The 18551-nt window shown below is 37.8% G+C and overlaps 1 protein-coding gene across 1 annotated transcript; it reads right to left on the bottom strand.

The window, feature by feature from the left end:
- Nucleotides 1-569: 569 nt before the first annotated feature.
- LOC139129290 (acetylcholinesterase-like) lies at nucleotides 570-17891 on the bottom strand. The gene is made up of 9 exons (XM_070694929.1): nucleotides 17513-17891; nucleotides 15346-15508; nucleotides 14367-14444; nucleotides 14149-14267; nucleotides 11653-11820; nucleotides 10595-11238; nucleotides 2671-2846; nucleotides 2043-2082; nucleotides 570-759 (listed from the first exon to the last, which is right to left on the bottom strand). Exons 2-9 carry the CDS (start codon nucleotides 15488-15490, stop codon nucleotides 570-572), a joined length of 1560 nt encoding a protein of 519 aa, XP_070551030.1. The 5' UTR covers nucleotides 15491-15508; nucleotides 17513-17891.
- Between the last annotated feature and the right edge of the window lie 660 nt (nucleotides 17892-18551).

The raw sequence follows: 18551 nt of genomic DNA, 5'->3' as shown, positions 1-18551 counted from the left end.
CGACTTACCATATAAGCTCTCTTTTGTATTTATACATATACCAAATGTGAGCTAACGAGATTTGTGGACTAACCTGTCTGCTTAAGAAGCTTAGGGATGAAATCATTCCATAAGGCGCACACCGGATACGTAGCTTTTCGCCCAAGTTTCATTTCTATGTATATGTATATATATATATATATATATATATATATATATATATATATATATATATATATATATATATATATATATATATATATATATATATATATATATATATATATATATATATATATATATATATATATATATATATATATATATATATATATATATATATTATATATATATATATATATATATATATATATATATATATATATATATATATATATATATATATATATATATATATATATATATAGTTCGTCGGAGAGAGGGTCATGTGATACAGGTAGACATTGGTGCCGGCCTGCGAGTACGCACGCGCAGACATAACTGACGGAAAGACATCTGAGAGAAGGACTCCGATTAGTTCGCTTCATAAGTCGATGTTCGCCCAGTGGACGTACATCAGCTTGATGGCGTCAACCGCTGCCTGGACCATACAAAAACATCCGGAACACCTCGTCGTATTCGGCTACACGTCTCTTTCGTTGACCATGTCTTCCTTCAAGATAAGCAAAACAATCCTGTTCTCGTCGGTCATGGTGCCGACCAGTAGGTCCATCTTCCCCTTTGAGAAGTTTTTGGCGGGAAAGAGATCTTCCGGTTTTCCTGTAAGAAAGTAGCAGTCGACATAAGGAAGAAATGGGTCACTTGATGACAAATTTATTTATTACTGCAGAGTTCCGTCGAGTGAGCCATGTTTAAATTGTTCTTTATTTTGACATAAGAAATTATATGGTCTATTAGTCGTGAAATCCTTTTCAAGAAAATGACAAACTCAGTAAACATCTTTTCACTCAAATGTATGCCATACCTATCTCACCCACATACGCACAACTCTAGAAAAATCGCCCGAGACTATGTATCGTTTTCAAGTAAGTATTTATTTGTCTTGGTCGTGATGCAATAAACTCAACACTTTGATACAGATTTTCATTAACATAGAGTTTATAACGCACAGAAACCACTGTCCCTTTTAAAGGGGTAGCTTCTTTATCAGCTTTATCTCAGAGCAAATTGACTAAGACTAACTTTTCACAACTTTCATAAGAGAACAGAGGACTAAAATCACATAAACAGTCAGTGTAAACAACCACTAATGCTAGAACCAGGGATTGAGGACTGCCCCTTTAATCATGTCACTGTTAAAACATTCATGTCATGGTCGCTATCACATCCATTTATTATATTCAAGGTTATGCTGTGTGGTTTTTGAAAGCGGAGTTCATCGATCTTGTGTTCTTACTTCTTGCATTTTGTGAAATAGAATAACTCTCTTTTAATGAAAAAAACACTATCTTGTGTTATTGTGATGTGTGAATAATTATACAGCCTGAATAAAGAGAAATGTTTGTTAGGATTGGCTTGGTTTTAGGATACAGTGACTGGTCTGCTGACAGTTATGATAAGAGATTGTAATACATCACAGAGATGAGCTCCAAGAGTTTTAGAATGAGTCCCGACAAGAGGTAGATCAGAAAAGAGTTGTAAAAAAATTGAGAGTCCGAGTATCTGTCCCCGAGGCGCATTCTGCCCTTTGTTTATCAAAATATCTCATATACTTCAAAATTGGTGTAGACACACGTGTTAACTCGTACCAGCGGGAATGTTACGAAATATATCTGGTGAACTGACAGAGCGAGTCAATTCTGAGACGATGCCGGACAAGCATAGTTAGTTATATTATTGACAAAATGAGGCCCTCGTCAAAAATAATGAATATGATAAGCATTTTAAAAATATTGTGTCGTCTATCTAGTCACGGCACAGGTTACTCATTACAGGGCTTCACAATGTCGCAGACGAGAAATGTCATCAGTACCGCAACAACGGTGATACTCAGTGATAACCCAATCGCGTCAACATCGGCGCCACCACTGCAAACTACAGACCTGTCCATGTCTTCTTCGGTTGGCGTGAAATCCTCGTCTTCTATACAGCAAACAGAAAATCAAACGTAAAACAAGAAAAGCGGTGACTCGTTTTTAAGATCTGATGAAATTAAATCGGACTCGGCAAAAGTTTTTTATATTTTATTTGACCTGAGGGTGGTGAGAAATTGAAAGTGAATACCTGTGATGCAAAGTGTTGGGTTGTATGAACACTGATCATGGTCACTACACAAAGTTGAAACTGATAAAGAAGACGACAGTAACAACAAATTTCGATGAATCGATACAACCAAGACAACCAACCCGAACATACATTGACTTCATGGGTACAAAATCAGTTTTGAAACTCTCGATCGATATATATAAACATTTAATTCTACCGTTGCTGAGCCAAGCTTTATCTTTTATCAACACGTCAATATTTGACACCAGAAGGTGTTCTCAAGATATTATGACAATATGTCGGCTCTTTAAATGCTTGAGTTTCATACAGTGTAAACAAGACTTGAGAAAAGCTCACATAAATATTTCTGTATGATCAGTTTAAGTTATGTTCGTGGAGAAACAAAAAGATCAGAAATATCCTGAACAGAGAGGTATGCCAGAGATAGCATTCCATGTTACATACCTATACGATTAACAAGTTTTGGAATGAAGTCATTCCAGAGTGCACACTCTCTGGACTTCAGCGCTCGGTTGTTCTTCATTTCCAGGGAAAGTTCTTTATAGGCTAATCCGGGTACTGCAAACTTTGGCCAATCATCCTCCGACATTTCCGCCTCATCGCCGGACAGGTTAGGATTGCTGTAGGTTATTGAAATACCAAGAGAGTAATTCAGAGATACGTTCACATGCATCAGTAGTTGGACGTAAATGGTTTGATTTCAACAGAACCAAATTGTTTCATGAAGAAAGCTCTTGAAGAAAGAAAAACTTACACCATTTTAGTTTTTCGAAAAATCCAACAGTATATTTTCCCCGTCGAGATAACACAGGGATGGCGGTAATTTTTAATTTTTTTGGGTAATTTGTTTCTCTAGAAACATTTGAATTTGATGATATCCATTATGAACAAACATGTTTTAACTTTCATCGATCGCTAACGTAACCTAGATACAGTGTTTATATCGGTCGGTCGTAGGGGTCTCTGGCAACCGCCAAGCAGAGCCGCCGGTTGGTGACCTCAGATTCCGACCACCCCAGCCAAAAGCCAAATGGTCAGGGATTTACAATGCAACTGACATTGGGTTTGCGTGTATCCCCCTCCCTCTAATAACCTGTATATTTCTGCTGTTATGCTGTTTTACAATTCTGTCACAATCTCCTCACTTATTTTAGTGGTGTAAGGTTTCTGTGTGTATTGGATGTATTGTGATCATTCTAAAGTAATCGGGATATTTCAGGCATATTTTTCATATTCTATAATTTAGTTGGTGTGTCTAAATCTTGATCATTAAACAGAATGATTAAAACGTTTATTTAGGGACAGTAGGAGTAAGGGTTTGTACTGCGGCATTTTGTAATACTGACGTGTTTTGTAATAACTTACGCAAAATGTAATAAGGGGTATCAGCATTTTGTAATAACTGACGCATTTTGTAATAAAGTCTTCAGTATTTTGTAATAAACCAGTCTACGCGTTTTGTAACAAGGGTATCAGCATTTTGTAATAAAAAATTGTCTACGCAAAATGTAACAAGGGTATCAGCATTTTGTAATAATTCGCACTTTGTAATAACAGTTGACGCATTTTGTAATAATTTAAAAACTTTTCCCAGTTTTAAAAGTATTAACAGATATTTCATTGACTTTGGAATGGTATTACAAAGTGTCTGTTTACTCGTTAAGTAAGTACAAAATTGATCGCTCCCTGACTTCCATTTCAAATTAGAATGACTTAATTTTAGATAGCTGTTAATCAGTATTTTTACCAACTGATCATCTGAGGCAGGTAACTACTAGATTTTGACCAGTTTATTATCATATATTTGAGAGAATCACTGGTATACACAGTCAGTTGATTTATTAAATAGAGGATAACGACATTCTTTCTGATGTATTGCAGACAACCAGCAATGAACATGTAGAGACCCAGATAAAATAAAATATAATAACATAAAATGAATTATTATACATCTGCCTTCACAAACAATAGAATCGAGCTTCCGTAAAAACGGGCACGTAACGGGCATGCAATAACCCCTTTACTCTCATATTTGATGATAAACATTATATCATTGAATGGCTCTATACTGAAACTCCATACTGTACTTTGAAAATTACTTCTGATAAAAGAAACAGAAGTAAATGTATTACGACTGTTTAAAGGTGAAAAATATTAGTCGCGCCAGCGGCTTACTGACTACGCATGCGCATATTTATAATATACTATCCGACTAACCGGAAGTGTACCCTTCTTTCATGGGCGCCGCCATGTTTTTTTTTTTTGAGTACTCGTAAATAAACGAATACGAAACAAATTACTATTGCATAACATGCCATTTATAAAATATACCTCTTTTATTAGCCAGTAAATGTTATGCACCTTGTCGCTGATACAAAATATCGTTAATATAGATAAAGGGAGAAAACTGTCGTGCATATGAACGGGGGCAAACGCAAAGAATGCTGGGATTGAATTTTAGAAAAGCGCCCCCTGTGTCAATAATTAGATTCAAAAATTGCCAGTTTTTAGACGGAACGCTATAGTTTTCAGCTTGCAAGTGGAAGGTGGGCAGTGCGGTTACCATTGCAATGATAATGATTGCATAATACGCCCCTTGTTTAACGCAATAGGCTGTTATCATTTTAAATATTGCCAATTTTTGTCCAAAATTGTACACGTTACAGAAAATCTATACCTGCACTGCTGCAGGGTTTGACGTCGTGTACCGTACGTGAACTGCTTTCATCAGAGGGAAACTGGGCATAGTTGTCATAACAAACGTTTATAAAGTAACAATTAATTACATGTTATCATGAATCAATACAAATAACATTGCCAATCTTAACCCCTGGCGCGACACCAAGGGCTGAGCCCTATATAATATTTATATGAGCTAATAACGAAAGCTCACCAAGACGGCACTGTACAAATATGGCACGACATCGCTGCTCCGTTCGTACATCGAATGTTGGATGAGCGCGCGATGTAAACAAAGATGGCGCTTACCCTTTACCCGCTCACAGTAAAGGTATACTGTCACCTGTTCCAATTTTGCCACAGTTACCATGGAAAAAGAAAATCTAACCTATCACAGATTTTAAGCGGTTGGCCGCTTTTAAAAACAGCGCCCTAACATGGGCATTTTGAATACCAAGGAACTCTCCTTTGACCATATATGGGCATATTTAGATTACAGGTGGCTGTATACCTTTAAGAAAGCGATGCAGAATATGCCTCTAAAGTGTATGGAATAATGCATCGAAACGACGGGTGCATATATTCTTGATAAAAAAGGAGATGTATGATATAGAAATATCGCGAGGCGCTGACTATTAACGTTTATTTGCGGGCAAGGGCGAGAGGAAAGCCAAAAGGCTTGCCGAGCCTGTTAATTTGGAACGCAAGGAAACCGTCAAAATTTCCGAACATTTCAGGAGCGAACGACAACTGGGCCCCTAGAACTGAGCAATACGCGACGCACTGTCACGAGCGCTGTAAAAAAATTGGCAAAGCCGGAGATGTTTTCAGAAAAAAGTATCTCAACTTGACCTACAAGTGCTCCATTTTATTTTTTGATTGATTATGATTTACGTTTGAGCTTTAAAGTTACGGTACTTTGAGTTGTTAATCTATTATTCGTATTCACGGGCAGGTAATCAAACCATTACTGTGTATTTGTCGTCAGTCACGTGGTTTAGCTCGACCAATCAAAATGCGACGGGCTGGGCATGGTAATATAATAATAATTATTACGAAAATACCGCAAAGTAAGCACTCAGATATTAGTGCAACGCATCGCCCGACGCGCTAAACGCGCGCTAATGACTACATGTATGTGTCGTTATACATTCTTTGCGATATTTTCGTAATAACCTTAACTATACTGAAGTAATAATCTAAAGTAAACAAAACTAAAACTAAACTAAACTAAACTAAATAGTCAGAATAATCTGATGTTTTAGTGATTTGACTTGTTTAGCTACTAAAGCGGAAGTATATCTGACCTGTTATGTATGTATGTATGTATGTATGTATGTATGTATGTATGTATGTATGTATGTATGTATGTATGTATGTATGTATGTATGTATGTATGTATGTATGTATGTATGTATGTATCTATGAGGGTAGGGAGGGAGGAAGGGAGGGAGGGAGGAAAGAGTGCCTGAGTATGCCTGTCTATCTATCTATCTATCTATCTATCTATCTATCTATCTATCTATCTATCTATCTATCTGTCTGTATGTCTATCTATCTTTCTATGGCTGTTATCATTTAATGATAATGGCAGATATTTGGCAGGTATAACCAGTAGGATAGCGAATCAAATTTAGCTTAATCTTAGTATTGCGGGGCAGCTTATCCTAGCTCGTTGGCTAGACAAATTTTACCGCGTCTGCGTAGATTCAAAGGAGGAACACAACGGGAAAGAAATAGATCTGAGAAAACAAAACCATGGCTCAGTAGATATGAATTGTCACCTTTTATATACAAGGAAAAGTTGCTGGTCTGTCGATAGAGCTTTTTTGTCCTTGTTTATGGATGATTAAAATAAGTATCATTCAGTATTTTAATTGACTGCTTCACGTCAGTGTTTATTTCAGTATATTTTGATAAATATCAGCTGTCAGCATTGACATATTAACGTGCCCCTCCCATCTTATTACCGTAAATTATCGGCAATCAACTTTAGAGAAACACATATCATACGTATAGAAGTTGCTTAGAATACTGCAACCTTTCGTACGTTATTTTCCACTTTAACCCTTTGCACTCCAAGGCCCTTGGGTGGAGTTGACATTTGGAAGTACCATCTAGCATGACGTCTGACTTCTTAAATTAACAAAGACTGTCCACCATACCATTATAGTTTTGGAATCACCATAAAATACTTGTCCCTTGAATAGGGTAAGACAGGTCAAGGTATCCTATTTTATAACATCTGACTATTGAATTTATCAAACTTTGTCCACAATTACAAGATATTTTTGGAATTGAAGTACTACAATTGCCCCCAAAATATGTAAATAATGGTCACATGACCTTATTAAATATTCAAAATGGCCCCCAGTATTCTAAATTTACAATGATTTTCACATATTGCTACTCTTTCTGACGACATTCTAAAGAATTTATCACTTCCTATTTCTCAATTATGTCTAAATGTATATTAGATTCTGTTGTCTACAACTTATGGTTCCAAGAAAATGTTTGTAACATCATTTTTATGTACCCAATAAAAGCTTCGTTCAAATCACAGTGTACACTAACATTACAATCATTGGATCTGTCATGCGTCAGCCTAGCTAACCTCGTGGAAGACGGCTCCAGAAAATAGCTAGAAATTCACCCTGAGGAAGATAGTCGAGGGTAAGGAAAATGCCACAAAAGAATCCGAGAAGTACTGAAGGGACCGGAAAGGAAGGAAGAAAGGTCAGAAGAGTTGATGAAATGCTCACAACAGACCAAGAGCGAACCGACCTCCAGGACCAAATCATCCAAGATGGCGACCTCCAACGTGCAATGCAGCTGCCAAGCAAGGAACGATCGGACCTTACGATGAAACTGCTATTCTCTATCAATGCAACCATTGCAAAGATAGACCCAATGAAGACAATGCTCGAAGAAACTAACAAAAAGGTGGAGGACTTAGAACACTCGCTCAATCAAGTATACGAACGTGTAGAGGATTTCGAAACTCACTCGGGAAATCGAACCAAAGAAATAAACGACCTGAGAAGCAAAGTACAGCAGCTAGAAAAACGAATGGAAGACAGTGAGGCAAGGAACGAAGACCTAGAAAACAGAAGCCGAAGAATCAACATCAACTTCATGAACTTTCCTGAAGGAATAGAGAAAAGGGATCATAACGGGTCATGCTCGGACTTTATACAGCATTTCATCACGAGCCATATGAAAGTGAAAGGGATTACCGGGCGTATGGCCATACAACGCGCACACAGAGTGCCAACGCAACCACTACGTACGGGAAAACCGAGACCCATAAAAGTCGCCTTTGTGGATGCCAATATAGCCAGAACAGTGCTATTTGCTGCTCCGGGATGCCTGAGAAGAAATAAATACGAAGGGAAAGACATCTTCGTCACCGACGATGTCAGCAGGAAAATCCTGGATGAAAGAAAACGACTGATGGCGTACCGGAAGCAGTACCAATCTGAAAACCCGGGCAGAAAAAGCTACATCGCATGGAAAGTTCCCGCTACTTGTATGATAGAGACCGAGGACGGTCGGATGAAGCCAGTCACAGTGAAAGACATTACAGGGTAATACGATCCATAACATTGTGTATAAATGACGTAACTGCCTAGCTGTACCGTATTACACGTACACAGACACGGCCGCTGGAAGTGTGACACTTCTAGAGGCCCTGATACAACCTCAGGGTAAAATAAGGTTAACACAGTGATAAATGGAGCCGTCCATGTAGCAGATCAGTACCTTTGAGCTCAGTCTTTGTCTTTTATAGTTTCTTTTTTTTTCTCGCTTTTGACTTAGGTTTTGTTTTGTTTTTTGGTTTTGTTTTTTTTTCTCATTATTACTTTATTTTTGTTCTTTCGATAGTATTTTTGAAAAAATGGGTACCAATGTCTTTTTACTGTGTACAAACAAGGACCATAGTACGAACATAATATGGACACACAATTATCGTTATTGACTTTCAATACAAGGGGACTCAGAGATTTCAAAAAAAGGAAAAAAATAGCTAACTGGATAAATGATAAAAATATTGATGTTATTTATCTCCAAGAAACACATAGCACTCCGGCAGACGAACCGTTTTGGGCCTCCCAATTCAGGGGCAGGTGCTGGTTTTCACTGAGTCTGCCGGGGTGCTATTCAATTTGTTAAACAAATTTCATGAATGCTCAGGCCTGAAAATCAACATGGAAAAAACGTAAGGGGTATGGCTGGGAAATTTCCAACCCCTCTGTGTACATTCTGCATGAACGAAGTTGAAAGCTATGAACATTTATTTTATGCATGCTCATTTTCAGTGTCCCTTTGGAGGAATCTATTACTTTATTGGGGAGACGCTCTAGAGTTGAGCTCACCACCAAGCAAACTCTGCTTGGTTATTTCAGATCCAAATGAATCTCTGTTAGTTAACTTTATTAGTTTACTTGTGAGAAAACACACCTATTACTGTAAAATGAACGGTGTTAAGCCAAGTTTTGCAGGATTGGTGTCTTCCATACGACGGATATATCAGATAGAGAACTTCATTGCGAAAAAGAATAACAAGATGACAGTGCACTTGGAAAAGTGGTCTCCTATATTATTATTTGTGCGATAATTGATGTATTTACAGAGAAAACTAGTACACTAGCATAAAGAATTGTAACATTATAAGGAAAATACCCAATAAAATTCCTTAAATATAAAAAAAATCAACAAAAAAAAAACATTACAATCATTTTGCAAAACTCAGAATTTGATGATTCGAGTTTTGCAAACTTCATCCAATATACATGCAAGAACATAAGAATACACAATTTTACTGTAACCAAAAACAATATTTATTGGGTTTTTTAATAAAAAAAAAATAAAAATAATGTAGCAACGCCCTAAAAAATCAGACCGAAACCCTCAAAATGTCATAAGGGAACCATTTCTGGATAAGGTTGGTTTTGTGGCATGTACATCATTAGTATAATGAAATTTAATAGGTCGTAGAACACAAACACTGTCAATGTTGATGATGTAGCTGTCTTCTATCATATTCTGAGCTCTGCATGTCATCTCAAAGCCTTCCCCTTTTCATCCACCAACATTAACATTGAAGAGAAAAAAATGCAGAAAGGTCTGCAGTATATTGTCTTTTCAAAGTACAGTACTGTATGTAAAACCCAAACTAAAACTTTCTCAGTTTGTTTTCTCAATTATAAATCGCATACAATAAATCTCATTCTGTCTTCAATGGCATTTTGCCTGTCAACTCAGACCCCCTTATATGGCGTTAATATGATAACCTAGCACTGGTAGTGAGATATAATCTCGATATCATTATATGCTATTACATTGTTACGTATTCAGAAACCACAAAGCATTTTGAAATACATACAATATCAGCGGATGTTTAAATTATTACAAAATGCGTTAACTAATGTTACAAAACGCGTTTTATTACAAAACGCTGATACCCTTATTACAAATCGCGTAAACAATAATTTATTACAAAATGCTGATACCCTTATTACAAAATGCGTAGACCATTTTATTACAAATGCTGATACCCTTATTACATTTTGCGTAAGTTGTTACAAAATGCGTCGTATTACAAAATGCCGCAGTACAGGGTTCAAATTTCCTTTTTTTCGATGCGCTCGTTACCTGAAAGCGATAAATCATATTTAAACTGTCTTACCCTGTCTTGGCCATGTTCGTCCAATATGTCATAATACTGAGAGACATGTTGACTTCCTCTTGGGCCAATGGCCAATTTGAAAGTGCGTTGAAATGCGTTCCAAATACAAAAGGAAGTTCTTCGGCGTGTCCAGCCGCCGCCCACTGGATCCCATACAGCGGATTGGCCGGCGCGTGGGTCATGTGATACATGTAAACGTTGGCGCCAGAGTTTGAATACGCTCGGGCAGATTTGTCGGCAGGGCACACGAACATGTAGTCGCCTTGCATTTCGATGTACGCTTCTGCATAATTTGTGTCGTTGGCGGCGACATCGGCCCAGGGGATGTACATGAGCTGGATAGCGTCTTGAGCAGTAGGGTTGTGCTTGAATGAGCCAAAAAGTAGGAGCAGGTACACCTGTTCGTACTCGGCTTTGCTCACCGTGGGCTCGGAAGCAACTGCAAGAGTAGGTAACAAAGAGGACAGGAATAGTGTGCCTTCATTAGCGGTGGTGCCGATCAAAATGTCCACATTCGTCTTGTTGAACCCTCCTTGGCTGAGCAGATGATCGGGTTTGGCGGTGATGAAATGACCGTCCACAACTGGTTCAAAGGGTAGGGCAACAATTTCCGGCTCTATACCAGGAATTGTTGCAAGGAAGCTCTATTGAAGGGAACATTAAATGAGGATGGAATGTTACGGTCTGTTGAATACGTTGTTAAAGATGACAATTGGAGACACAGTCACGGGGCGAGCGAGTAACACAATTTAAGCTTGTTGAATGCATAAATAATATTTATCATCACCTTTCAAATAATGTTATCCCCGCTGGCCCCCTGTTATACGAGCCATTAACAGAATAGTTTTCCAGCCACACTTTCAAGCAAATGTTTTATAATACATCATCACATCATACTATTTGGCAGTACCATTATGGATCACGTTGTTTTTAAAAAGTGCCTGCTGTAATCATCTTCCCGGCTTTATTCAAGTACTAAATTAATTGGAAGTGTATATCGTTGGCAATCATTAACAATTGTGATACTATGCCCGAATATGAATAAGAACGCAAATTACCTGGTCCAGTTTTTCTCTGAAGTGCTCAGCAGGCACACTACGCAGACACTGAACCAAGTCTTCAGAGTTGTCCTCCTCGCATCCTAGTAGTTGACCGACACCGTGAGCTACTCTGCTCAGAGTCGCTACGTTTTCACGTGCACCGCTGGCGAGTGATGCTGTTCCACTCTGTTTGTGAGGACGTATAAAAAAACAAATCATGAGAAAAAGCAAGAACAGTCGTTTACCAATATTTTTCCATCTATGGCCATTAGTATCAATTGCAACTGTCCACAGATGGAAAATATTCAATAACTCTTCACAACGCTCAGAGGAGATTCATGCATCGCTCCGTTACCGTGCTGCCCCACAAAGGCACTGTGCCCGACGAGGCTGTTTTCATCACCTCGATCTTCCGAGCCAGTCAGCAATGCTAGTATCGTCAAGAAAATGGTAAGCTTAAGCGAGTGCTTTCGAAAGTCGAGCCAGACAATTCAACACCTACCAAACCAGCGAAAAAGGTGAATCCCCACGAAAACTTTCTCCCGCAATGGCTTTCGTCTTTCCCATGGCTCGAGTACACCAACGATGCTATGTTTTGTACGTGGTGTACAAGTTGTCACAAACTTCAATGATAAGAAAGCTAGAAGGTAATCTTTTACATGAAGTGTACTTATTAAATGATCTTGTGAAATAGAATATCTTGAAAAGTTCTGTCTCAAAATAATAAATAAATGAATGTATGTTGTATTTTTGCATCTCAATATTTGTGTGTGGGTGAGTTTGGTTTGTGAGTTATTGTGTTACATAAAATATGGGACCCAAACAAGTATTTAGGGGCCCCACATTTTCACCAGGGGCGGGTCTCAGGGACCTATCAATGCCCAACACTAGTGCGAACCCTGAGTAAGTATAAAATAATGAGAGAAATATTTAATTTTCATCAACAGTATTCATAATCATAACTTTATTAATTTATGTTGTATGTTGACAAGTCTTAGTTATTGATGCCCTTTACTGATATGTCTGATTGCGTCAGACTGCACCGAGATATCATTCAAGTTGTTAAGTGGAAAAACAAATGGAAGTTCTGTTAAAAAGTGTTCCTGTATTTAATTCAAGATTAAACAAAATGTCAATATATTTCCTTACAAATGTGGGAAACAAAATTTTTGAACCTTCAATCATATTTAATTTACGAAAACTAGAAACAGTCCAAATTAAATTTATAAAATATATTTGCCTCCGTTTATCGCAGGCTTATTCAAAGGATATACTTTATGTCTTAAAGTTCGCCTTCCTACACTAGCCATGGAAAATAGGCGAAAATGTTTTAAACACGGTGTTTCTTCTTAATATCCTACACTCCTATTATAGTGTACCAAATGTACTTGCACAATTAATTTTAACGTTCCTGTTTTTACATTGCGTCCTACTGTTCTTTGTAAACAAGCGTCAACACTTACGAATATCTTGAAACACTCGTTCTTATCAAGATCTAAGACATCGTTTAACTCCGTATGTAACAAGCAAAATGTTTAAATTTTTAATAATACATTAATTTCCGACGTGCATCATGCAAATTGCTTTTTACTAAATACTTGATTTATTTTGTCTGAATGTGTCCGTGTCTGTTTCCCTTGGTTCTGCAGATTCTGATTGTCTTCTGTTTCATTTACATTTTGTATTATATTTTATTTCAAATCAACTAATTCTCTTGGTTAAACTCGATTGTAACTAATTTGGGATTATTGGATAGTGAAGTAATTTCCGTTTGATCTGCAAATGTAATCTGCAAATGTAAGCTCATCTGCTTTCCTTGTTAAGTTAAACACTTTTTATGGGCAATTTGTAATATTGCAACAATCAGCTAAAGATCACCTAACACTTTTGAGAAATTTTAAAAATATGAAAATCCAATTATCCCAAATTAGTTCCAATCGTGTTGTTCGTACATAGCTAACTAACCAACCAACCAACCAACCAACCAACTAACTAACCGACCGACCAACCAACTAACTAACCGACCGACCGACCAACCGACCTACCGACTAAATTTTATTTAATTAATTGATTAATTAAACAACATTTTCTTATGCCCTTTACCACATTCAGTAAAGCGTTTTTATTTTCTGTGAATTTGATTTTTCGCTTTAACTCCGGAACTCAGACCGAAAAGCAAATTTAGGACGACTTGTTTCGTATTTGTTTATTAAAAACCATGGATAGTTTAAGTTTCCTTGTATTATTTTGATACTTACCTTTAAACGACATCATGACAAAATATCTTCGGTTCAGATGTTCAGATGCACTGGACATAGGAAATCACCCCGGGAATGTCCGACGACTGTACAACATAACATCTGTTCAATTTGACGCTCTGAGAGTCTACTGTCAAGCAATGTCCGTTACCCAGGCCCCGATGTCAGACTTTTATAGGCCACTTATTTCTCATACTGATAAAACTGTGCGAGTCTGCGCAGCTAACTTTAACAGATTTATACTGAGCGAGCTTACCTGCAGTATTGCACGGTGGAAGAGCCCGTCAGACATCGGAGACAACAGCAAATAGTCAACGCTAGCGGCTCCGGCACTCCCACCAAATATGGTCACTCTATCTGCGTCCCCTCCAAAAGCTGTATTCAAAATTAGACAAAGTGATCAAATGACAGTATGTTATTGTCATGAAAAGTGTGAAATAGCAAGGTAAAGTGAGCAAGGACTTTAACCATTACCTGCAATGTTGTCTTGCACCCACTTCAAAGCGGCCAATTGATCTAGCAATCCATAATTTCCGGGGGCATTCTCATCGCCTGTTGTGAAGCACAGGTAAATACATCAAAAGTCAGCCAGTCATAAAACAAGTGATATCAGTGGTATTTTTACAAAACCATATAAATAGATTTGAAATATCTTAAGTACAAAAGCTACTCAAAGTATGATGGTTGATTTTATCCAGGGCACCTAGCAAGTGATACCTAACTTGTAGATGCAATCTTTTGTCCAGGGGGGTAACTCATAGTTAGTGTGAACAATTCATCATGTGCCGATCGTACTTTACAACCAAATAACTGTCAAGATGGTGGGAAACGACAAAAGATGTATATGTATTTGTAAGAAAACACGGCAAACTTTCAAGAAGTCAGTAAATGATCCATCACGTATCACTTGCTGTGCTGTGAAAGCGTATCCAATGTTTTTTGTTTGAATTGCAAAACGTTATCACACAACTAGCACAGTCTGTGCTGGGCAAAAGCACACGCACACACACACACACACACACACCAGTTACGACAATACTAATCAACACCAGCGTGCAATAGTCTTTGGCTATGCAGAGCATTAGCCTATGCAACCCTTGGAAGTAGTATGTGCTGCGAAAGTTAAAGACATAACTTTGCTCAAATTTTCTTCCCCGGAACTTTCGACATCGACATTCTCTGACCAAATCAATGATAAAAATCAGTGGTCACCGTGCAAAGTTTAGTACTTGAGAGACAAATTACCCAAGAGATCGAGTTCCCGATATTTGAAATTCAAAATGGCCGCAATCTCCGTGTAAACTTTCTAAATACTTTTGGCAATTTTTTTCTTATACCTAAAGAGCTTTGAAAGTAAACCCCCAGAAGCACTGTGGTAGATCAGAAAAGAATCGGAAAAGTTTGAGAGTCTGAATGCCTGTCCCCGAGGCGCACTCTTCTTTAAATGACCCACCTGTGGAAAAGAAGCCGAGCGCAAAGAGTCGATAGTTCAAGCACACAACAATTACATCTCCGATCGCCGCCAAGGCGGTTCCGTCACACAGGCCATCATTTGTAGCAGAACCCATCGAGTAGCCGCCGCCGTGGATCCACACCATCACTGGAAGATTGGTGGACTGTAAAAAGAAATATTGGTCGTTTCAGCAGACTTTGCGTACGAATGCATTGGCAAATTATGCCTTGGTGAACACACATTATCAATCATCCTTGTGGATTAGACCAATCAAGTACAGACTAGATAAATGCTATGTCATAATGATGCTTGAAATGAAATTATTTGCAACTTTTGTTCAGCGATCGGGTGCAATTAAGAAGTTTTACAAGGTGGTAAAATTTATTCATTCCACGTGGCTATGCAAGATTTCGGAGTAATTTGGCAGACCCGACTGACTTTCAAGGTTGATAATGATACCAGTTAGTCTGGTGAAGAACAAGCGAGGACACATCTACACCAAAGCGACAAAGAGGACTAGCCTATATTAACTTAAATGGTGCTTTTTTTCCGATTTCCTAGTCTTCGTTTATGTGCTTTGTTATAGTAACGGTGCCAACTAGCTTGCTCTTATACGCAGTTTAAATTTCAAATCAGTGCAAGGCTGCGAACTCTGGGCAAAAAGTGTAGCATTTGCATGTAACATTTGAATGCAAGCTTTGAATGAAAACCTCCATGTATAGGATGAGTTAACACGATTAAATTTAGCTTGATTGGCAGAGACTCAGTGGTTATGACATAGCAGTACTTTTAGACAAGAACACGGAAACTAAATAATCAAATTATGTGCCAGCTTGTTAATTATTTTGACTTGGTTTTCAGTGATGTTTATGATCATACAGTGTAAGAGAACTAACATTACTGTAACCAAGTCACGATGCGAGATGGTGTCGGTTGAAACTGGCGATAAGAAGAAACATCAGTGGCAAAATGTTGATATTCCGTGGGCACCATTAAAGGAAGTCGAGCTATTTGCGAAAAATCTGTCTTCAAAGTTTTCAGGACAAAGTTGATTTACCTTTGAACTTCAATTTTACGCAGGCGATGGACACATTCTTTGTCACTGTGACTTACCGGTCAGAAGCATATATATAAAAATTTCAAAATCCCCTGAGTCGTTTTCGTTATTCTGCTCACTCTGTGCGAATAATGGCAGATACATATATGCATAATATTCGCGCTTAAAGAGTTTGTCTTTATTGTAAAACGGCGTTGAAGATGAATTTCACTTTTGCTTGATATGTCCATTTTATACAGATTTCAGCCTTAAGTGTTTACCAACTTGGGGGGGGGGGAGGTATTTCTAAACTCCACTTCCCACTGATAAGTTTGTCAAAGTACCGCAGAAATTTGTATCCATTACACTTAGTTTATCAAACTTTATAATTTACTTCTTAAAAATCCTTCTAGTCCAATACTAAATGTAACAACAAGTTCTGTGTAACTCAATGGATTTTTTGTAAAACACATCTGTACGTCTGTTTGCAGTGTCTTCAGAGATGTAAGTGTATTTTGTGATATGTATACTTACAAGCCAGGGGACTATGGTATGTGAATACTATTAATTAATAATAATAATAATAATAATAATAATAATAATAATAATCAATATCATCATTATCATCATCATCATCTTCTAAAATCAGTGTCATAGGCTTGTATCTCAGTGGTTTTAAAATCTTGCATCGAATAAATACCTTTAAAAGAATATGTTAAACGCTCTATTTCCATTCCAGGTGCCTTTTGCACACAGTCACTCAATACTGGCCACAACAAGCAACTCTGACGTCAGAGGTCAGGACCTGTTGAACTACATGGCCTCCACAGAGACCCAAAGTGTTTCTCGATTTCTTCTCACACGTACTCGTTTGACTTATCTGGAGCGATGTTCATCGTCTCTGCCATTACATCTAAAAGCCCTGACTTTGTGTATACTGGTTGTAGAGTGATATATATATATATATATATATATATATATATATATATATATATATATATATCATTTACTCCAATTGAATTCGAGGTAAGGTGATTTGGTAAATGAATATTTGATGAATGTTTTACTAATAAATGCTTAGAGCTATGCACATGCGTTTCTTCACAAAGTTGTGTGCAACACGGGACTTACGTTTGTCAATGATGGCGAATATACATTTAGGTATAGACAATCTTCACTCTGTGGTTCTTGCAACGGGTAAGAAGAGTTTTACTGGATACACGAAAACCCAATGTCAGTCGCATTGTAAATCCCAGACCACTGGGCTTTTGGCTGGGGTGGTCGGAATCTGAGGTCGCCAACTGGCGGCTCTGCGTACGGTATCCCCATGAAGACGTACAGCGTGCGGTTGACATTGGCGTCCCCGTGTGAGAATTCCACGGATTTGCCGACCAGCATTCCTGTGCTCACTTCTACAATAGGGTCATTAGAGCAAACGTAGTTCAGAAGGCCTAGGACCAACAGCAAACTGATCTGAAAAAGCATCATGGCTGCATGAACGTTAAGTTTTCAGACCGATGCTGTTCGACACCTTGTTATTTGGAATGTGCACACATGACCAATAGACTGGACAATATGTATAAGTTATAGGGTAAACCCCTCCCACACGACAGCCCTGTTAAAGTTCGTTGCGGGACACAAAAGGCCGCCAACTCATTGGAAATTCATAATGGCCCTTGAGTGACAGCAGGCATCAATTAGGTCGACCGCATACCATACCGCATTTGCATACCATGAATATAGACTGCTTCAAACATACCTAGACCGTAGAAGACTAAGAATGCGCTGAAGAGAAAGTTTTACTCGTTCTCAAGATTCTACAGTGCATTTCTGTGGTCTGTTGTTTCCGTCGACTCATCTTGAAACGCTTGGAGTATTAAAATTTTTTTTTCAGGCTTCACGTCTTATATTCCAATTCTTTTATGAGAGGAGTAAGCTGCAATTTTTAATTCCAGACGAAATCATAGGTAAAGTTTAGATACGCTACCTCTGATTGTCTTCTTTGTGCGATATTACCCAGAGATTTCATTCTCATGCATATGATATGATAGAATAACTTCATTGTTAGAATTCAAAATGTTTTTTTTTTGAACAAACAATACATCAGTACATAATGCCGGGAAATACTCAATTTGTTGATGACTTTTCGTATAGAATATTTTGTTACGAG

Source organism: Ptychodera flava, chromosome 3 (genome assembly GCF_041260155.1).
Source record: "Ptychodera flava strain L36383 chromosome 3, AS_Pfla_20210202, whole genome shotgun sequence".
NCBI classification, from domain to species: domain Eukaryota; kingdom Metazoa; phylum Hemichordata; class Enteropneusta; family Ptychoderidae; genus Ptychodera; species Ptychodera flava.
This window is presented reverse-complemented; position numbering and strand designations above follow the sequence as displayed.